This window comes from Delphinus delphis, chromosome 1 (genome assembly GCF_949987515.2).
Source record: "Delphinus delphis chromosome 1, mDelDel1.2, whole genome shotgun sequence".
Taxonomy (NCBI): Eukaryota; Metazoa; Chordata; class Mammalia; order Artiodactyla; family Delphinidae; genus Delphinus; species Delphinus delphis.
The window spans coordinates 138,510,250-138,533,682 of record NC_082683.1 but is presented as its reverse complement, the minus strand read 5'-3'; the positions used below and the strand labels follow the sequence as shown (position 1 = coordinate 138,533,682).

The window sequence follows — 23,433 nt, the reverse complement described above, 5'->3', positions numbered from 1 at the left end:
TGAGGGTTGTCTTTTCGCCTTGTTTACAGTTTCCTTTGCTGTGTCAAAGCTTTTAAGTTTCATTAGGTCCCATTTGTTTAGTTTTGTTTTTATTTCCATTACTCTAGGAGGTGGGTCAGAAAAGACCTTGATGTTGATTTACATCAAAGAGTGTTCTGCCTATGTTTTCCTCTAAGAGTTTTATAGTGTCTGGTCTTACATTTAGGTCTCTAATCCATTTTGAGTTTATTTTTGTGTATGGTGTTAGGGAGTGTTCTAATTTCATTATTTTACATGTAGCTACCCAGTTTTCCCAGCACCACTTATTGAAGAGATTGTCTTTTCTCCATTGAATATCCTTGCCTCCTTTGTCACAGATTAGTTGACCACAGGTGCATGGGTTTATCTCTGAGATTTCTATCCTGTTCCATTGATCTATATTTCTGTTTTTGTGCCAGTACCATATTATCTTGATTACTGTAGCTTTGTAGTATAGTCTGAAGTCAGGGAGTCTGATTCCTCCAGCTCCATTTTTTTCACTCAAGATTGCTTTGCCATTTGGGGTCTTTTGTGTCTCCATACAAATTTTGAGATTTTTTTGTTCTAGTTCTGTAAAAAATGCCATTGGTAATTTGATAGAGATTGCATTGAATCTGTAGATTGCTTTGGGTAGTATAGTCATTTTCACAATACTGATTTTTCCAATCCAAGAACGTGGTATATCTCTCCATCTGTTTATGTCATCTTTGATTTATTTCATCAGTGTCTTATAGTTTTCTGAGCACAGGTCTTTTTACCTCCTTAGGTAGGTTTATTCCTAGGTATTTTATTCATTTTGTTGCAATGGTGAGTGGGATTGTTCCCTTAATTTCTCTTTCTGATCTTTTGTTGTTAGTGTATAGGAATATGAGAGATTTCTGTGCATTAATTTTGTATCCTGCAACTTTACCAAATTCATTGATTAGCTCTAGTAGTTTTCTGGTGGCATCTTTAGGATTTTCTATGTATAGCATCATGTCATCTGCAAACAGTGACAGTTTTACTCCTTCTTTTCCCATTTGTATTTCTTTTTCTTCTCTGATTGCCATGGCTAGGACTTCCAAAACTATGTTGAATAATAGTGGTGAGAGTGGACATCCTTGTCGTGTTCCTGATCTTAGAGGAAATGCTTTCAGTTCTTCACCACTGAGAATGATGTTTGCTGTGGATTTGTCATATATGGCCTTTATTATGTTGAGGTAGGTTCCCTCTATGTCCACTTTTCTGGAGAGTTCTTATCATAAATGGGTGTTGAATTTTGTCAAAAGCTTTTCCTGCAACTATTGAGATGATCATATGGTTTTTATTCTTCAGCTTGTTAATATGGTGTATCACGTTGATTGATTTGCATATAGTGAAGAATCCTTGCATCCCTGGGATAAATCCCACTTGATCATAGTATATGATCCTTTTAATGTGTTGTTGGATTCTGTTTGCTAGTATTTTGTTGAGGGCTTTTGCATCTATATTTGTCAGTGATATTGGTCTCTAATTTTCTTTTTTTGTAGGATCTTTGTCTGGTTTTGGTATCAGGATGATGGTGGCCTCGTAGAATGAGTTTGGGAGTGTTCCTTCCTCTGCAATTTTTTGGAAGAGCTCGAGAAGGATGGGTGTTAGCTCTTCTCTAAATGTTTGATAGAATTCACCTGTGAAGCCATCTGGTCCTGGACTTTTGTTTGTTGGGAGATTTTTATACTTTTTTCTTTTTTTTTTTTTTGCGGTACACGGGCCTCTCACTCTTGTGGCCTCTCCCATTGTGGAGCACAGGCTCCTGACACGCTGGCTCAGCGGCCATGGCTCACAGGCCTAGTCACTCCGTGGCATGTGGGATCTTCCTGGACCGGGCCACGAACCTGTGTCCCCTGCATTGGCGGGCAGACTCTCAACCACTGCGCCACCAGGGAAGCCCTTTCGGGAGATTTTTAATCACAGTTTCGATTTCATTACCTGTGATTGGTCTGTTCATATTTTCTATTTCTTCCTGGTTCAGTATTGGAAGGTTATATCTTTCTAAGAATTTGTCCATTTCTTTCAGGTTGTCCATTTTATTGACACAGAGTTGCTTGCAGTAGTATCTTAGGATGCTTTGTATTTCTGTGGTATCCATTGTAACTTCTCCTTTTTCATTTATAATTTTATTGATTTGAGTCCTCTCCCTCTTTTTCTTGATGAGTCTGGCTAAAGGTTTATCAATTTTGTTTATCTTCTCAAAGAACCAGCTTTTAGTTTTATTGATCTTTGCCATTGTGTTCTTTATTTCTATTTCAGTTATTTCTGCTCCGATCTTTATGATTTCTTTCCTTCTACTAACTTTGTGTTTTGTTTGTTCTTCTTTCTCTAGTTCCTTCAGGTGTAAGGTTAGATTGTTTATTTGAGATTTTTCTTGTTTCTTGAGGTAGGATTGTATTGCTATAAATTTCCCTCTTAGAACTGCTTTTGCTGCATCCCACAGGTTTTGGATCATCGTGTATTCATTGTCATTTGCCTCTAGGTATTTTCTAATTTCCTCTTTGACTTCTTCAGTGATCTCTTGATTATTTAGTAATGTACTGTTTAGCCTCCAGGTGTTTGTGTTTTTTACGTTTTTTTCCCTGTAATTTATTTCTAATCTCATAGCGCTGTGGTTGGAAAAAGATGCTTGATATGATTTCAATTTTCTTAAATTTACTGAATCTTGATTTGTGACCCAAGATGTGATCTATCCTGAAGAATGTTCTGTGTGCACTTGAGAAGAAGGTGTAGTATGCTATTTTTGGATGGACTGTCCAATAAATATCAATTAAGTCTATCTGACCTATTGTGTCATTAAAAGCTTGTTTTTCCTTATTAATTTTCTGTGTGGATGATCTGTCCATTGGTGTGAGGTGTTCAAGTCCCCCACTATTATTGTGTTACTATTGTTTTTTCCTTTTATAGCTGTTAGCATTTGCCTTACATATTGAGGTGCTCCTATGTTGGGTGCATATATATTTATAATTGTTATATCTTCTTCTTGGATTGATCCCTTGATCATTATGTAGTGTCCTTCCTTGTCTCTTGTAATATTCTTTATTTTAAAGTCTATCTTATCTGATATGAGTATTGCTACTCCAGCTTTCTTTTGATTTCCATTTGCATGGGATATCTTTTTCCATCCCCTCACTTTCCATCTGTATGTGTCCCTAGGTCTGAAGTGGGTCTCTTATAGACAGCATATACACGGGTCTTGTTTTTGTATCCATTCAGCCAGTCTATGTCTTTTCGTTGGAGCATTTAATCCATTTATATTTAAGGTAGTTATCGATATGTGTTTTCCTGTTGCCATTTTCTTAATTGTTTTGGGTTTGTTATTGTAGGTCTTTTCCTTGTCTTGTGTTTCCTGCCTAGAGAAGTTCCTTTAGCATTTGTTGTAAAGCTGGTTTGGTGGTGCTGAATTCTCTTAACTTTTGCTTGTCTGTAAGGCTTTTGATTTCTCCATCGAATCTGAATGAGATCCTTGCCTGGTAGAGTAATCTTGGTTGTAGTTTCTTCCCTTTCATCACTTTAAATATATTATGCCACTCCCTTCTGGCTTGTAGAGTTTCTGCTGAGAAATCAGCTGTTAACCTTAAGGGAGTTCCCTTGTATGTTATTTGTTGTTTTTCCCTTGTTGCTTTTAATAATTTTTCTTTGTGTTTAATTTTTGTCAATTTCATTACTATGTGTCTTGGCATGATTCTCCTTGGGTTTATCCTGCCTGAGACTCTCTGTGCTTCCTGGACTTGGATGGCTATTTCCTTTCCCATGTTAAGGAATTTTCAACTATAATCTCTTCAAATATTTTCTCGGGTCCTCTCTCTCTCTTCTCCTTCTGGGACCCCTATAATGCGAATGTTGGTGTGTTTAATGTTGTCCCAGAGGTCTCTTAGGCCATCTTCATTTCTTTTCATTCTTTTTACTTTATTCTGTTCCGCAGCAGTGAATTCCACCATTCTGTCTTCCAGGTCACTTATCCGTTCTTCTGCCTCAGTTATTCTGCTATTGATTCCTTCTAGTGTGTTTTTCATTTCAGTTATTGTATTGTTCATCTCTGTTTGTTTGTTCTTTAATTCTTCTAGGTGTTTGCTCTTTAATTCTTCTAGGTCTTTGTTAAACATTTCTTGCATCTTCTCAATCTTTGCCTCCATTCTTTTTCCAAGGTCCTGGATCATCTTCACTATCATTATTCTGAATTCTTTTTCTGGAAGTTGCCTATCTCCACTTCATTTAGTTGTTTTTCTGGGGTTTTATCTTGTTCCTTCATCTGGTACATAGTTCTCTGCCCTTTTCATTTTGTCTATCTCTCTGAGAAAGTAGTTTTTGTTCCATAGGCTGCAGGACTGTAGTTCTTCTTGCTTCTGCTGCCTGCCTTCTGGTGGATGAGGCTATCTAAGAGGAAACTCTTGAGAATTTTCTTGGAGTGAGAAATCAATTCTTTCTGACTTGAATGCAATGTCCACCTCTTTCCAGGGAGTAGGTTATTCTGGTTCCCTTTCAGTTTCTGAATCACTGACAGACATTTAATGTATGGACATTATTGCAGGTATACTTAAAATTATTAAGAAGGATTTCTGAAAATTTAAGAGGCTCCTGAGAATCACAGAAGTAGGATCCTAAAAGAGCACTTAGGAAAACCTCCTCATTGGGAGGACAAAGATCTGGGATGAGGAGCTGGAAGGTTTGCTGATTTCATGACTTCATGAGAGCGAGATTCCACTCCTGGATAGATAACTAAAAAAAGACTGACTAGTAGTGCCAGCTCTTCCAGGTGAGGTGTCAACTGAAATCCCCTATGTGCCACATCCAACCATGTTTTGGATGTGGAAGTGTTTTCCTTCCTCGGCCCTAAATCCTTTGCCCTGCAAGGTCTCACAACACCAATCCCTTGAAACTTCTTGAGACTCTTCACAGGATTTGTGATTGCATTGCTCTGGGTCCCTCCTCTGGCCTCCTTTTGCTGCCTGTGTTCACTCTCTCTTAATGACTCTTCTTTCTGACAAAGTCATCTTGTTTTTCACTCTACTCAGGTATTTGGAAATACTATCCAGTCCTGTGACCTCAATCATCACCCATGTTTGGATGAATTCCAAATCTTGCCCTCCATCAACCTTCCACTCTCCTCTTGTCTCCTCTCCTCTCTGTCCTTCTTTCTCTCTCTCTAGTGCAAACTTCTCACCTGAGTCTCGCTTTCTCTCTATCTCCATCTGTGGCAAAGGACAGCTGCCCTCATCCATCCTGTTCCTGGGCCTCAGAGGGGCCTCTTCTACTTGGGTGCTACACAGACATTTGGATCCCTCTCCATACATGTTGATTAAATGACAGCTCAGCAGTTAAGGGTAATTATGTGAACAGGCCTTCCCAGCCCTACGGGCTTCTACCCCAGCTCTGACTTCAGTGTGCTTGGAGCTTCACTAAACAGACATCTCCACCAGAGCCTGGGCCTTTCTAGCATTTGTTTCTAGCAATGTAACCCAGAAGAGTTCTCACCAAGAATCCCAAGAAACAAGAAGATTTGTTGAGATTCTGCCTTCCTGTTGGTTTGAAATGTGCAGACTCCATAGATAACCTGCTTGGAATGATCCAAGTTTTGGAAATCCTAAGACAGTAACAGGTTTAAGATAATCTCCAAGTAAAATAAAAACATTTGTCTCCAACAATTAAAAGGAAAACCACAGATTTTTGCTAATTCTGATGTTGCCTCAGCCGTAGTATTATAGAGGTAGCACCTTACATCTGTCCAGAAGCAGAAGAGAAGAGAGGTCATTCACGACTAGGATTACCCAACCACAAATCAGTTTTAAGTCCAGGAGTGGCATATTAAAAACAGAGACCAGCCATGGTTCTTCTGAAAACCAAAGCACCTTCATTTCGTTACAACTGTGCTGAGAATTCATATCCAGAATTATATACTTAGTATGAAGAATAATAAACAAAGATGACTGGAAAGGGACCCACACAGACGTATGACCTGCCCAGAACATTCCACTATCATTCACGATAATGCGCAGGCCCCATGAATTCACAGCCAAGTTTTTTATCTTTGGGATTCCAGCCACGTATAAGAAATTTAACCTAGAGCACCGAGGTAAACTTCTACATTTCAGAAAGTTTTATGGGACCTTTAATGTCTAGATATAGCTCTGCTTCTAAGGTTTCAGCCAGAAGACGGCCACCAGGCAATGAGCTGCACAGTATTCAATTTATCTGCTTTGGAAGGATGACTCAGAGCTATTGGGATTTGAATGTGTGGCTCCAATTAGTCCAGCTTTGTATTACTGACAGGGAGACCACTAAGCCATCTCCTTCCAGCCAGATGAGTTTCCATTTAAAGTCTGCAAATCCAAGGGGATGTGAAGCAGGGAGTAACACGACCTCAGCAAGCCAAGCATTGTTTAGTGTGCAGTGCATCAGGTGAGCCTAATCCAAAGTCAGACAGCAGACACCCTGCCCTGCTCACATCATCTACACCAGGAAGGGCTAAGAGTGGGCAAGTTGTTAAAGTCCTGTGAATGAGGAGGTCCATCAATGGATGTCAGTTTCTGAACACTTGCTACATGCCCAGTGTGTTAGGCATTAGAGACAAAACAGTGAAAAAGGCCCTGCCTGCAAGAGGCTTACAGGCCAGCAGGGAGACAGGTGAAATGCACAAGCGATTCTAATGGAGCATATGATAAGTGTTAGGACAGAGGAATGACGGGCTTCTGGAGGACATGGGAAGGGGCCTAATCAGACCTGAGGGTGTCAAGGAAGGATTCAAGCAGAAATGTAGTCCTCACTGAGACATGAAGGAAGAGAAGCAGGACTTAGGAGAACAGTCAAGAAGACCGTAACAGATGCTCTTACAGGAACGACTAACCTAACAGTTATCAACTGATGCCTTTTCTAAGTAACCCCATCCCCACTTGACTCTCATTCCTACTCCAAGTGTCTACTGTAAGCTTACATGTATCACTTATACTTTCTTCATTTTCATTTGTTATGCATACTTTGGTTTCACATGTAGATAGCTTGTGAAATACTACAAAAAACTGACATTTGCACATGGCTTTCAAATATTTCCTTAGTCAATCTTCAAAACAATTCCATGAGATCAGTAGACTAAATAGTACTATTATCATCTCCAATTCACAGAAGAGGAGACTAAGGACAAGGGTCCTCTGTTCTAACAGCCCAGTTCAGGGCTTCCCCCTATGGTAGCACATATCATAGTTTTTTTGTTTTTTATTTTTGGTTTGGGGTTTTTTTTCATAATTGCCCACTTCGCCTCCCCCATGAGACTGCAGTCTCCTTAAGATTGGAGGCTGCCTTCAGAACGGCTGTACCTCCCTCACCCAGCACACAGTGAATGCCCAATCAGGATTAACTGAATTACCAACTTATTTTCCTTCTCCATGAAGTTTCACATGACATACCCTGCCTCCTACTCCCAAGTGGTCAAAAGAAATAGTTTTATGCCTAAGTGATGAAAGCACTGGCTTTACAGTCCCACCAGGCTGGACTCACATTCTAGCTCCACCACCTACCAGGTGTGGGACTTCGGGTTTGTTCCTTACCTCTCTGAGGCTTGGCTAGCTGCAAAATAAGGAGGATAAAATCTACTTGATAGAGAGGCCGTGAAGATAATATCTGGTCTATGTTCCCCTCTGATGACTGCTCACAACCTATCTTTGTACCTTTCTTTGACTACTCTTTCTTGTTTAGTGTCTATATCCACCCACCAGCAGGTAAGTTCCTGAAAACAGGGTCTGTGTTCGTCTTCTTCATACTCCCAGCGGCCGGTCAAATGCTTTACAAATATTAGATGTTTAACAAACATCTAGAGAAAGAAAATGAACCGAGCTGTAGCTTTACCTAGCCTGCCGTTCAGAAGCCAGCACTCATCTGGTGTTCGATAAATACTGCTGACGGACTGGCTGCGCAATTCAGTGCAAATAAAGGATGTAGAATTGCAGGCTTGGTCCCTGTCCTCCTAGAAGCTGTTTTGCTGAGAAGGATATTCCAGGCTCTCTCACCCACCTCACTGCCAGCACTCAGTGTTTCCAGGGCAGCTTGTTGAGGAGCTACAGGCAGCAACGCAGGTTTCACAATCTGGTTGCGTTGCAGTGAAGCTGAGGAGCTGGACTTTGAATTTTCTCAGCCTCAGGCTTCTTCGATTTGGCATAAAAACCAAAAGTCCTGCCTTCCAGTCCCTGTAGCCTCTCTCAAGGGACTGCAGGCATCCAAGGAGCCCTCAAGTTACCCTTCCGTTGAACGGATGCCAGAGCGGTCAGCACAGTACAACCCAGCGCCCTCACCTTCATCAGTAGCTCCCGGCTGGTCAGGTGGTTATTATGGTCTGAGAAGATGTCTGAAAGTTCTTCAAACATCAGCATTCGGTCCCTACAAAAGGGATGAAGAAAACATTAACAAATGAAGATTAGTAAAAGTCCCACACCTTGGGCCCAGGTGCCCTCAGTACCTCTGGCTACAGAAGGGAGGGCTACGTGAGCACAGACAAAGCCAATGACCTTTCTCATGCAGGGTGGCTTTTTTTTTTTTTTTTTTTTAATACAGGTAGACATGATCACCTGTGTGAAGAGAGGGATATTTTCTAAACATGCATGTTATAATCGTAAAAAAAGATCGTTAACCTGGGGTATTAAGTTGTCTAATTGGGACATGTTCTCTTCGGCAAGTTAAAAAAAATTCTCTCTTAGCAACACACCCACAGCCCTACAGGACCTGAGAACTCTTCTTGGCCAGTCCCCTCGTTGGAGAGATGAAGATGCCAGGGTTGGGGATTGGTCTGAGCTTCCACTACTCACTGCTGAGAGCTGCAGTACAGAACCCAAATTTCCTGAACCTCTTAGAGTCAGAGTAGATGGTGGAACCAGAACGGGCTCTGGAGTCAGAGGTGGTGGGTTCCAATCCCAACGCGGCCACTCACTCCCTAAGTGATCTTAGACAAGTTGCTCAACTTTCCTGAGCTTCAGTTTTCTTCTCTGCACTAGGGAAACAGTGACAGCCCCCTCGCAGGATGGCCGTGAAGGTCACCACGATCACATATGTGAAGCACCTACTCCTCCCTTGCCCCTCCCTGGTACACTACGTCTCCACGGGCCTCGTGCTTTTCTCTACACCCCTCCAGGGTTACTGAGAGGATGATCCGAAGGCAAAGAATTAACAGAGCCAATGTCATTCTATACGCAACACTTTCATTATTATGAGAAAGCCATTACTAAGAACTTATGTGTCTTACAATGAGTGTAGTATTACTCTTAGAATTAAGAAAACCATTAAAGCTATTTATATTTTGGAAAAAATCATTAAGAACTTAATTGCATGTGGGCCTAAATAAACAGAAAGAAATAGATGTCTTCTCTGTCCACTGAAAGTTATTAACATAAAGGGTTATCAGGAAAGTAATAACTGAATAAAATCTCTTAACCCTGTTCCTTGAATTTAGCAGTAGAAACTATCTAGAGCTGATATGCAAGTGGCTTCTCTCGGGAACTGTGATACTTCTCCAGCAGCCCTGCTAAAATATGAACCCACCAACCAATGAAGACACAAACCAGACACCCATGTTGTAAAGAATAGGGCTTTGAGGTTTGTTTTGTGGTGTTTCTTAAATACAAAAGCCAGCTGGTATTTGTAATGAGGTGGATAGACCTAGAGTCTGTCATACAGAGTGAAGTAAGTCAGAAAGAGAAAGACAAATACCGTATGCTAACACATATATATGGAATTTAAGGGAAAAAAATGTCATGAAGAACCTAGGGGTAAGACAGGAATAAAGACACAGACCTACTAGAGAATGGACTTGAGGATATGGGGAGAGGGAAGGATATGCTGTGACAAAGCGAGAGAGAGGCATGGACATATATACACTACAAAACGTAAGGTAGATAGCTAGTGGGAAGCAGCCGCATAGCACAGGGAGATCAGCTCCGTGCTTTGTGACCGCCTGGAGGGGTGGGATAGGGAGGGTGGGAGGGAGGGAGACGCAAGAGGGAGGAGATATGGGAACATATGTATATGTATAACTGATTCACTTTGTTATAAAGCAGAAACTAACACACCATTGTAAAGCAATTATACTCTAATAAAGATGTAAAAAAAAAAAAAAAAAAAGCCAGCTGGAAGAATGGACCTTCTCATATGGTAACCAAGGAGATGAAGAAACAAGTCCACTAATTTTTTTACTTGTGTTTTAGCCTCAGATTTGCTATGGTAGAAATCTTTGCCTGGCTAAGTGACTTTCTAGAGTGTTCTACTTACCAACCACCAAGGAAAGATAGGATTACCTTTCACTGCCACCAGAGAAGGGTGCAGTGGGGCAAGTCTTCATTTTAGCCCCTGACCGTCCCGTTGTTGCTGCTACCACAGTTGAGGAGCAGTGATGAGAGGAAGGAGTGGGGCTGGGGTGCTGAGGATGGGGACGCTGTACGCATCTGATTTTCCCATCATATTTCGCCAGGGCCTAACATCTAAATGATTTTATATGATCCTTATCTTTCCTAAGACTCCTATGCAAAGGAAAATCAATTAACTAATCTCTCACACAGAGTCACCTTCTTCATTCAGACTAATGAAGAGGAGAAAGAACCCAGGAAGAGAGTGGTTATCGAGAAAATTGCACTGGACTTTGAAAAGCCTGTCTGCCACTTTTTCTCCTGAGAGATAACAGAACACGAGCTCTGGAGTCCAAGTGGCTGAGGCGTCTGCAGATGTATAACACCAGGCAATAAGATCACCTGCTTCAAAACCCATCAAAGAATTATATAATAAATAACGTGACTTCCCCTGAGCAGACTTTCCTCTGATAGAGAATGTGAGCTCATCAGTAGGTTGAACACTCTGGCACCCCTTTTTCAGCATAAATCTATGAAACTCTCGTTTACCAATCTGGATCTCTGTTGAGTTTGGGTAGTGTCAGTCCCTTCAGGCTTAAGCAGCTCTGAGTGAGTTGATGAAATTGAATACCTAGACCTTCCACTCTAAGGACAGAGCCCACCAAATGCACGAGGCAGGCCTGCCCGGGGAGCAAGCTGGCCTGGCTCCCGACTGCAACTGACAGTGCCTCACACAGCACAGACTGCACTGCACACAGTATAGACTGTGCTGCATACAATACAGGTTATAAACAGTTCACGCATCCTTCCCTGTTATGGCCTGACTTCTTGATTCGTGCAAACCGAGAGAGACTTTGTTGAAAGTAGCTGACCTAGTTTGTAGTCACGACACATGCCCCAGCATCTACATCTGTACTCATGGGGCACCAGAACTGCCTCCTTACTCACTCTTCCCTCCTTTGCAAAAAGCCCTCTGGTCTAGAGTTCAGTGAAGCTCTGGACATGGGGGCGAGAGCGACAGTGAAACAATAAGGAAGGACACAATTGTTCATTGTTCGAAAGGTTACGGCAAGAAATATGAAGAAAAACACAATACAGGATGTGGGCGGTTAATCATTTTTAGTCAGGTACCTAGGAAGGAATACCTAGAGGTTTTTAATATCATTAAGATAGCTTTTAATAGGCGGAAGCAGAAACAAACTAAGTGGATTCTTGTTGAACAGCAAGAACTAATGTCCTATCTGCACACACTATCCCTCACAGCTTGGAACAGCTTAGGGCTTTGGAATGTGGCTGAAAAATAACCAGAACTAATGGCAAATTGCTGTAACTTCATCACTCCACAACCTTATCCCTCAAAGCCCAGATAATATGCACATCCTTAAAATCATCCCCAAAGCCAATCATCTTGGCTTTGGCACCCTTTGAGAATGAGTTTGATTTCTGCAGCAGCCCTGCCTCAAAACTCATTCATGATGATGTGTAAAACACACCCTGCCTGGAACACACAGAGGCTTTCAAAGATGTTTCTCTAGTTATATAATATGAGCTTTGAAAATGAGGACCCACACCATTTATGCAGCCACGAATCAGCCCAGCCAAAGAAAGCAGAGCAGAACACTTGGGAACTTACTTTGGGACCGCGGCCCAAGTCTTTTTTAACCGATAGATGGAATTGGACTGCAGTGCCGAAACGATGGCCCTCAAGGAGGAGAAATTCTTCAGGATTCTACATTCCTGTAGGGAGAGTGATTAAAACATACAAGGCATTTAAATATCAATAAAACAGTGAGTTGGTGGTTTCCTGTTTTAGAGGTATCACAGCTGCCATGAACTCTTACCACGAAATAGGCGGCTGTATAAATACTGAACATCAAAAAGTGGCTCCTTTGCTCCCACCCCAGTCACTGAAACACTTTACAGATTTTGGCCCTGAACGCCTGTTTTTCTCCCTTTAATATATTTTCTGTGTTGTTGTTACAGTTTTATAGTTTCCAGCTTTCCCAGTAAAAACACGAGTGGAGGTGAGTCTACAGAGCTTTGCTAGAGAAAGCAAACTTTCTTCTGAAGAAAGCACACATATGCCCTAAAAATACACATGAAAGATGACTGTATCCTTCAGACCCACAAAGTGAACCGGGCAGCAGCTGCTTCGAGGTCAGATGCTATCAAACATCTCATGACCAACCCTTGTCCAGAGAGGGGTATATAACTTGGCAATAAAAACTCACCACAAGTTGAACTTTGGCTTTTATGTTCTTAGCCAAGAGGGAATATTTTTATACACATCCATTCGGTTTCAAATGGGCTTGTGCCGCAATCATAAACATTCAGAAACACCTTGGTACTTACAATGGTTCCAAAATAACTTGGGCTTTTAAAATACAATTCCCTTTGGCAGCGTTTTCAAACAAAATAGAAAGAGAACAGGAAACATTCTGGACGTCATTTTCTGGGGAGGGAGAAAGACTGCCTGATCCTGAAACTTCAGCTACCATTCAGTCTGTAGCATCAGCAGGCAGCGACCCTGAAGTCAAAGTCCTGCTGAACGAATGGCAGGGGACGGCGAAACAGTCAGGGAGAGGGTCCCATTTGCGGCCGGAATGGGGAAGGTGGCAGCCTCGAGAGAGTGGACTGTGCCTTATGCCCAAGGAGATGCTCCGTGTGCAGGCGTATGGGGGAGTGTACTACACCCACTGTCGACTATCGAGTGCACTGTGTGAGCCTGGGCTTGGCTTCGTGCAGAACATCTGAGGCAAGAGGTCCCAGGGTGGTTGGGCATAAATGCACGTCGCTTGAAAGATCACTTCATGAAGTCACGCAGGTCCTGACTGTGAAGGAAAAGTGGCATTCTCTGACTTGGCACCCCCAAATCTGGCTACTTAACATTACTACGCCAAACAAACCCCACAACATTTTCTTAGAGTAAATGCCAAAGTTCTTTACAAAAGTCATGCCCACGCTTTTTAAACGCCTCAATGCTTTCCCTTTATTTAAAAAGAAAGAGAGAGAAAGCTAAGGGGAGAGAGAAAGCTCGCGCTCTGAATTACAGTCAGTCTGGAAACCAAGCCCATGACAGCATGGTTCAACGAAGGTTCAGAATCCAAAAGTTATGTTCTAAAAATCAGGAAACTTGCAATAAATAAAGGGACTCGGGCCCAGATATTTCATGCAAATTGTGATAAACATATGGAACACATTATTCAGAAAGAGGCTTAAGCTAAGGGTTTAAAGGAGTACAAGGGGCATCTGGCCCCATTTCTAGAAAAGGAATCATCTTTGAGGAGAGGTGATACAAAAGTAAAAATGTAGCAGTAAGGCCAGTCCAAGAAAATACAGTCATGTTAGGTCAGAAATATTTTCTGCATGTAAAATTATCAGTTTTTCAAACATCCTCTCAATAGAAAATGACTGTGATTAATGCAGGAAAAGTTAAATAAATCTTGGCTGGAAACCACCTGTGAGTCTTGTTATTTTATTAAGTTACCTACACAATTTCAAGGGACACAGCATGCTCCACACTGGGAAACTGCATCACCAAGAGTTAAGGACCCTTGGCTTTTAAGCACGTGCTATGGGATTTGGAATATATCTCAAATTATACAACTTGTATTTCTTATTATCACATAAACACACGATTGATATTTATATGGGCCAAAGTCATTGTTTGAGTCACCCTGTCACATATACAGATGCTACATGCTTGTTACAGATTTTCTAAGCAGTTGAATAGATTAAACGTAGATAGACTATTTTCTTTTGAGACATGTAGATGACTATAAATGATATGGCGTTTGTGGCCAAAAAATATTTTTTCTTTTCAGTCTAAGAAGACAGAGAAATTCCATGCTCTATCAGAACTTCTTTTGTAGCTCTTACTTGTTGATAAATAACCTCAATTCAGAATAGGAGAAGTGAAAGTTGCATAAGATAGTTTTTTGTTTTTTCCATATAGTATTTTTCCATGTACTAAAAAGTCTGTGGTATTAGACCACCTACAGACTCAAAATAAAGCAAATTCTCTGGCACAATTATGGCTTTGCTATTTAATCAAAGACCACAAAAGAGAATGTGAAAAAAAAAAAAAAAAGCAAAAATGTGTAAGTTTAAGCCTTATGCCCACAGATAGGGGCTTAATGAGAAAAATATATAATGGGGTAGAAAACAAAATGTGTTTTGGTTAGGATTGACCCATATAGCCCAGAACAGAGTATATTTACATAATAATTATTTGTCAAAATTGTTGTTAACTACATAGCTCTTGCTGATGTAATTTCTTCTTTTGAGAAAAAAAAAATCTTCCCAAATCTTCAAATACCCAAAATCCTATCAATTATTCAAAGCTAAATTCAAATGTCATCCTACCCATGAAACCTTCCTGGATCACCCCAGTCAGAAGTGATTTCTCGCTCCTCCACTTTTGCAGCACTTGTATCATACGGCCCTACTCCTCTTCAGCCCAGGCTGAGATAATTCCAGTATATGTTAGCTTCCTTGTTTGACTATAGGCTCCTGTAGGATCAAATTAATTGTGTTTAGCTTATCTATGTCCGCAAAGGACATAAAATTGTAGCTCTGAAGCATTTAGGGGCTCATGAAGTATGTGGTGACTGACTGAATACTGTTCACCTTTCCTCACTCATGAAATAAGATGCTGATAAATGAAGGTCAAGGAGGAGTTGATCCGATAGACTGGACTGACACCCAGGAGAATGTAATTCAGGCCTAGGAATAGACTCCGCCCCTCCAACTTCAGATATAAAGCCCTCAGGAAAGTCCTTGATTAATGTGAAATCTGTATATTTCAGTCTTTTAGAAAAGAGATTCGAGATCCTAAGAAGGTATTGGCTCTTCAAGTCTGCAGAAAATAGAATGCTCCCAGGTACTGGAAGGGTGGGAGATAATCCTTCTGCATTGTCAGAGCAGTCCATTTGACACTGAAGCCACCAGTTGATATTTACTGAACACGGCGCAGAACCAACACTCAGGCTGTGAAAAAGCAGACATTCCATTGCACCCGGAAGGGGCCCATGAGCAGAAAGAAGTGAGCAAGGGACGAATTTTTTTAAAGAGGAAAAATAAATAAACTCCCACGTTAAGGAAGGCAACTTTTTTCTTACCTTGGAAGGACAACAAAAACTACACTAAAATAGTATAAAACTATACTAAAAACTACACTAAAAATAAATGGTTCTGAAAAACCTAGGGGCAGGACAGGAATAAAGACACAGACGTAGAGAATGGACTTGAGGACACAGGGAGGGGGAAGGGTAAACTGGGACTAAAGGAGAGAGTGGCATGGACATATATACACTACCAAATGTAAAATAGATAGCTAGTGGGAAGCAGCCTCATAGCACAGGGAGATCAACTCTGGCACAGGGAGATCAGCTCGGTGCTTTGTGACCACCTAGAGGGGTGGGATAGGGAGGGTGGGAGGGAGATGCAAGAGGGAGGGGATATGGGGACATATGTATATGTATAGCTGATTCACTTTGTTATAAAGCAGAAACTAACAAACCATTGTAACGCAATTATATTCCAATAAAGATGTTAAAAAAAAACAAAACCCATGGGCCCTCACATATGGTCTTTTGACTGCTTTTCAACCAAATGGAAACATCAGAGTGATGGCAGCATAATCTCCCATATCTCCTAAACCCAAAGAATATTTTTAAAAAGACAATTACATGAGCAATGTTAATCCACTTCTCGATGATTTTGGCTCTCTGCTGAGTTTTGAGTTCTTTGCCCCCCAGAATGGTGCTGACAATGCATTTGGTGAGGGTATTAAACTGAGAGATGGTAGCACGGATCGTAGGAGCCAAGTGTTTGTTTTCCTTCTTGTCCCTTCGAGACCAAATGCAGCCCAGGCAGTGGTGAGGCACTACTTTCTTGAATAGTTGCTAGAATAAAAGAGGAATTGACTTTAAGGACAACACACACATTTCACATGGCAAAGCAGGTCATCTGTAAGTTGGTACTTTGTGAATGGACAAATAACCCTTTCCTACTTGATTTGCCTCATGGTGTTCATTTCAATAGAAAAAAGTAAATAATTAATACATTAACTGATCAGAAAAGCCCACGTGTTCCTTCTACATCTGCTCAACTGAACCAATGGAACACGATGACCAAAAGAAAAGTTAAATGTCCAAAAACATTTTGACTTTTCTGTCTTGGAAGGAAAGCCAGGTAAAAATCTGTACTACTAATCTAAAAGAAGTGGTTAAGATTATGTTGACCTCAAAATCATATCCATGGTACGTCCTGGACACTCAGGATCATGAACTGTGTATAATGCATATGAATGACCACCTGAAAAGTGATTCACAGAAGTACAGTACTTGTGACACTTATCAATGTCACTATTCTATTGCCCATTATTTAAAATGAAGACGCTAAGAAACATACAAAAGGAAAAACTATTCAACATCACACAGTAAAAGGAAGAAAGGGGGATTTAAAGCCTGGTTTCCAGGTCTTTGCCTAAAAGTCATAGCCAATGAAGTCTTCCATCTTTCTCTTCTGCTATCAGTGTGTGACACAACAACAAATTTGTTGAACAAATCTGATTCTCATTTGTACAACAATTTCAATACAAGACGTGCAAGGGCTTGTGTAAGACAGAGAACACCAGGATTTACTTTATATAGACTATCTGATTTACTTCTGAGAATCTATTTGCATGTTAACTAGATGGAAACTCTATGCTGCTTCCTCTAAAGTGCTAAGTGTGGAAGAGCTAAAAACCATTGTGATCACTGATAACAGCCCTTTTTTCTTTAACCAGCTAGCACTGAGCTATGAAACGTGGCTGATGAAACCAAATGTGTACAGCTAACAAAAATATCCAAACTTCGAAAGACCAGGAAGCACATGTGGAAATGAGCTGCCAGATATAGTCACATGTGGATTCAGTGAATTTATTTTATCCTAACTTATACTTTGACCCCTTTACAATCCTCCAAATAAACAGTTTGGATCTTGAAATATTCATGAGTCTAAAGGGAGAGAAATACCCATGGAACAGGATAGATTTTTGTTTCCCTAGAATTAGAACTCTTATTTCCCTCTGGGTATTGAGTGCCAAGTAAAAAGCACCTTCTCCCAGAATTGTAAGAAGAGCTTAGGCCTGAATTATTCAGAGGATAGATTCAAATCACATCTTCACTCTGCATTTACAGGCACAGCCTCTCTCGGGGATTTGGAAAGACTTAAATCATGTGACCCGGGGCCACCAGTACTGTCACTCCCCACATTCTAAGTAGAAGCACATCGGAGGCACAAAGAGAAGACGTACTGCATCCATGTAGGTCAGCTGCTCAGCCACGAGATCTTCCGAGAAGCACGTGAACTCTGCAGACCCGCCACCCTCCAGTTCCTCTTCCTCTTCCAGGCTGAAGGAGATGGTGCTGGGAAACCCATCTGTTCACAGGTGGAAACAAATTAGTAATCTGGTGCTGCTGTATACAACCTTGTTTACAGAGTCCAACTGGACTTTTCTAATTTAGGAAGAAAAGAGCTGCTCCTTTACAAAACCCACAGGGAGAGAACAGCAAGGACAATAAACCTGAGTGAAATGGAGGTTTTCCCAGTCTCTGCTTGTTCCTAGCTGCGTTATTAAGTGCAGAGGCCTCATGTTGTCACCTGAACAAACCACTGGTTCCTTGGTCAAGGACAGAGCCAGGCTAGGCAAAGCCTAGAGAAACAAAGCTGGGCTACATTCAGGGGGTCACCCTCATTTGGGGGCTCCCTCAAACCCTCTGATCAGCTCAAGCACTGATCCAACTACTTCCTAAACCCCAACTATGCAGTTCTTAATTACTGGGCCATTTATAATCAAAAGCCTGGAAGGAATGGACATGAAGGCAGGCCAGGCTCTGGGGAGTAGAACAGGCCATTCTGGTGTCAGAAATGTTGATGAAGTCCTCAGAATTCTCAAGAAGTACTTAGAATCCTCAAAATGTTAGGATTAGCTTTCAACTTCCACCTAAAATTAAGTATGCATGAGACTACTACAAGCAACTCTATGCCAATGAAATGGACAATCTGGAAGAAATGGACAAATTCTTAGAAAGGTATAACCTTCCAAGACTGAACAAGCAAGAAATAGAAAACATGAACAGACCAATCACAAGTAATGAAATTGAAACTGTGATTAAAAATCTTCCAACAAACAAAAGCCCAGATGGCTTCACAGATGAATTCTATCAAACATTTAGAGAAGAGCTAACACCCATCCTTCTCAAACTCTTCCAAAAAATTGCAGAGGAAGGAACACTCCCAAACTCATTCTATGAGGCCACCATCACCCTGATACCAAAACCAGACAATGATACTACACAAAAAGAAAATTAGAGACCAATATCACTGATGAATACAGATGCAAAAATCCTCAACAAAATACTAGCAAACAGAATCCAACAACCCATTAAAAGGATCATACACCATGATCAAGTGGGATTTATCCCAGGGATGCAAGGATTCTTCAATATATGCAAATCAATCAATGTGATACACCATATTAACAAATTGAAGAATAAAAACCATATGATCATCTCAATAGATGCAGAAAAAGCTTCTGACAAAATTCAACACCCATTTATGATAAGAACTCTCCAGAAAGTGGGCATAGAGGGAAACTACCTCAACATAATAAAGGCCATATACGACAAACCCACAGCAAACATCATTCTCAATGGTGAAAAACTGAAAGCATTTCCTCTAAAACCAGGGACAAGACAAGGATGTCCACTCTCACCACTATTATTCAACATAGTTTTGGAAGTCCTAGCCATGGCAATCAGAGAAGAAAAAGAAATAAAAGGAATACAAATTGGAAAAGAAGGAGTAAAACTGTCACTGTTTGCAGATGACATGATGCTATACATAGAGAATCCTAAAGATGCCACCAGAAAACTACTAGAGCTAATCAATGAATTTGGTAAAGTTGCAGGATACAAAATTAATCCACAGAAATCTCTTGCATTCCTATACACTAATGATGAAAAATATGAAAGAGAAATTAAGGGAACACCCCCACTTACCACTGCAACAAAAAGAATAAAATACCTAGGAATAAACCTACCTAGGGAGACAAAAGACCTGTATGCAGAAAACTATAAGACACTGATGAAAGAAATTAAAGATGATACCAACAGATGGAGAGATATAACATGTTCTTGGATTGGAAGAATCAATATTGTGAAAATGACTATACTACCCAAAGCCATCTACAGATGCAATGCAATCCCTATCAAACTACCAATGGCATTTTTTACAGAACTAGAACAAAAAATCTTAAAATCTGTATGCAGACACAAAAGACCCTGAATAGGCAAAGCAGTCTTGAGGGAACAAAACGGGGCTGGAGGAATCAGACTCCCTGACTTCAGACTATACTACAAAGCTACAGTAATCAAGATAATATGGTACTGGCAGAAATATAGATCAATGGAACAAGATAGAAAGCCCAGAGATAAACCCACGCACCTATGGTCAACTAATCTATGACAAAGGAGGCAAGGATATACAATGGAGAAAAGACAGTCTCTTCAATAAGTGGTGCTGGGAAAACTGGGTAGCTACATGTAAAATAATGAAATTAGAACACTCCCTAACACCATACACAAAAATAAACTCAAAACGGATTAGAGACCTAAATGTAAGACCGGACACTATAAACCTCTTAGAGGAAAACACAGGAAGAACACTCTTTGACATAAATCACAGCAAGATCTTTTTTGATTCACCTCCTAGAGTAATGGAAATAAAAACAAAAATAAGCAAATGGGACCCAATGAAACTTAAACGCTTTTGCACAGCAAAGAAAACTGTAAACAAGACAAAAAGACAACCCTCAGAATTTGCAAATGAATAAATGGACAAAGGATTAATCTCCAAAATATATAAACAGCTCATGCAACTCAATATTAAAGAAACAAACAACCCAATCAAAAAATGGGCAGAAGACCTAAATAGACATTTCTCCAAAGAAGACATACAGATGGCCAAGAGGCACATGAAAAGCTGCTCAACATCACTAATTATTAGAGAAATGCAAATCAGAACTACAATGAGGTATCACCTCACACTGGTTAGAATGGGCATCATCAGAAAATCTGCAAAGAACAAATGCTGGAGAAGCTGTGGAGAAAAGGGAAGCCTCCTGCACTGTTGGTGGGAATGTAAATGGATACAGCCCCTATGGAGAACAGTATGGAGGTTCCTTAAAAAACCAAAAATAGACTTACCGTATGACCCAGCAATCCCACTACTGGGCATATACCCAGAGAAAACCATAATTCAAAATGACACGTGCACCCCAATGTTCATTGCAGCACTATTTACAATAGCCAGGTCTTGGAAGCAACCTAAATGCCCAGCGACAGACGAATGGATAAAGAAGATGTGGTACATATATACAATGGAATATTACTCAGCCATAAAAAGGAACGAAATTGGGTCATTTGTAGAGATGTGGATGGATCTAGAGACTGTCATACAGAGTGAAGTAAGTCAGAAAGAGAAAAACAAATATCATATATTAATGCGTGTATGTGGAACCTAGAAAAATGGTACAGGTGAACCGGTTTACAGGGCAGAAATTGAGACACAGATGTAGAGAACAAATGTATGGACACCAAGAGGGGAAAGCGGCGGGGGTGGGTGGGTGTGTGTGTGTTGAATTGGGAGATTGGGATTGACATGTATACACTGATGTGCATAAAATGGATAACTAATAAGAAAAAAAAAAGTACGCAAGAAGCAGTAGGATAGCCTTAAGCTAAATTCACCTGAGCCTTATTAGAGATAAGATCATCGATTAGCAAATTAATCGGATACAGACTGAAGAAGTAGGAAAAAATAAATTTTTTCTACCTAGGGCTCCAAATCAAAAGCATAAGTGCTCAGCACATGGAACAGGACCTCCAGTCTCCATTGTGAAAGACTGTGGACCTGGAAGACGTTTACCTTGGGTCCCTAGCCTCTCTTCTGGGGAAACCTTCCCCAATTCCTGGGTTGTTCCCCAACCTCATCCCCCTTAACACTCCTTGCTCTTCTGCCTGTGAAATCCATTCTCAAGAAGAAAAATCTAGCTGCATTCAGTTATATCTTAGCAGACATTTAAATCAGGGCGTTACTACTCCCCCAGAATGTTTACATTGTAAGCCTTTGCAGAATAAAAGACTTTTAGGCATCTTGGATCAAGTTGGGGTGGCCGTTTCTTAGTTTCCGAGGGGAAAAGGGGCGCTGAGTGGATCCTACATCACCTCCCCTGTCAGAGCACCACGTGGGTATCTGCCAACTTTGGTGACAGGTATGTGATTTAAGACTGGCCGCCTCACCCTGGAGTTCAAGGTACTGATGTGAACGGGGTTGGTTACAACCAGGTAAGGAAGGAGGGGATCTCTGCCTGCCTCTGGAGTCTGAGACACAAACAAGCATGAGCTAAAGAAAGCTAAAACCCCATGATTTCACCACTTTTCCTCCACACAATTCTGGTCCTCTCTCACTGGGTGGAGGAATAAGATATTTGAAATCCCGAAGGTTCAGAATGGGCCTCTCAACCCTCTTGCTAACCACTGTGCATAAATCTGTCCCAGTCGCTCTGCAATGCAGAGGCTGGCCCACTTCAGCCAAGGAGTATATGTGCTAAGGCTTGATCTCATTCACCCAACACTCCACAGCAGCCTGATATGTGCCTTGGATCAACGCTGCTGTATCTGAAGATTACATGGTCCTTTCTCTCCGGGGTCTAGTCCATGCTTTCACTGTTTCTGCTTTTGATTCTTTTCCAGTGGTAAGCAGGTAAAAACTTGAAGCAAGATTTCACTTTTGGAAAACATGGAGGAGAGCTTGTTTGCTTTTGCCGGCATGAAACTGGGTAAAAAAAGCACATGGGAACCAAGCTCCTAAAACTCTTTATCGGTAATGATTCCTGTACTTAATAAACAGAGAGTTTAGAGAGTTCTTGATTAAAAATTTCCAAACACAGAAAAAATTCATTTCTGGGATTGCCTAAAAGCTTTACCAAAGTCAGGCCATCTCGTTCTCCCCTGCCTCAGCCTGCCAAATGAGCTGGCCTTCCAGTCCCGGTTGGAAACAATGAACCACTGGTCCCACCGGTTCCCCAATTAGGCCGGAAGCCAGGGGCAGCTCCCGTGGGGACAGCTGGGCTCTAATGGTGTATCCACTCCAGCAAGAAGACAGGAGGGGAGGCCCTGAAGGGAGTTGAGGTCCGGCAGCTGGAGGAGTGCCCCTGGTATTCAAACATTCCCGGCAAATGAAGTCATCGGAGATACCGAGGACTTGGCAGTCAGCTTTTAATGATGCAATTGCATTTTCCCCTCTCTGGTCCCCCACACGTAAAAAATTCAACAGGTCCTGTTTGGAATTTAAGGGTATTTTCTTTGGCGCTGATGCAGCTTCCCTTATCGGTGTTGAGGAACCATTTCCTTTCCCTCACTGAGGAAATCAGGCGTCACTTCAGGGAAGTGCCTGTCAGAAGCTCCAAGTGGGTCAGCTGCCATGGCAACCATCCCCCAGCAGCCAGTGAGGGGATAAAACGTCACACTGAAAGACCGCCCTAGCCTCTTTCTGACTTTCTTCAAAGCCTGATGGTTCCAAGCCACCCGTGACCTGCAGTGGTGGCCCTTCCTCTGTCCTTGAAAATAGGCAGTCAATTCCTCAGATAGGAAAAAACAGCCACAGAAACTTCCTTTGGATGAGGCCATCAGAGATGCGAAATGATGGTAATCTGCCCCAGTAGGGGACAGATTACAGGGATGCTTTCCGGCTGAAGGAGAAACATCTTTTCTGAGCTTTTCAAGCTTTTGTGAGGACAGGAGCAGAACTGGATTTAATTCCTCGCCTGCTGAATGGGGGTGGTGGTTTGCGAGGCGTTTTCATTTGCTAGAAGGAGGAACCAATTAGGCAGATAATGAAGAGCAAATTCAAGTTCAGCAGGGTGTGTGATGACAAGGAAAGGTAAAAGACCATCAAGGAGATCGTCCTCTTAATGGTATTAAAGGAAACCCTGAGAAATCACTTCGCCTCTGAGCCACGGTTTCCTCCCGTA

At 41.4% G+C, this 23,433-nt stretch overlaps 1 protein-coding gene across 3 annotated transcripts in view; it reads right to left on the bottom strand.

The window, feature by feature from the left end:
• RGL1 (ral guanine nucleotide dissociation stimulator like 1) overlaps positions 1 to 23,433 on the bottom strand; it is a 277,771-nt gene that overhangs the window by 29,511 nt on the left and 224,827 nt on the right. For all 3 annotated transcript variants that reach the window (XM_060035202.1, XM_060035213.1, XM_060035208.1), the window contains 4 exons: positions 17,653 to 17,777; positions 16,040 to 16,255; positions 11,983 to 12,086; positions 8,310 to 8,394 (listed from right to left, as the gene is read on the bottom strand). In XM_060035202.1, the coding sequence (XP_059891185.1) occupies positions 8,310 to 8,394; positions 11,983 to 12,086; positions 16,040 to 16,255; positions 17,653 to 17,777 (530 nt within the window). The remainder of the gene's footprint in view (positions 1 to 8,309; positions 8,395 to 11,982; positions 12,087 to 16,039; positions 16,256 to 17,652; positions 17,778 to 23,433) is intronic.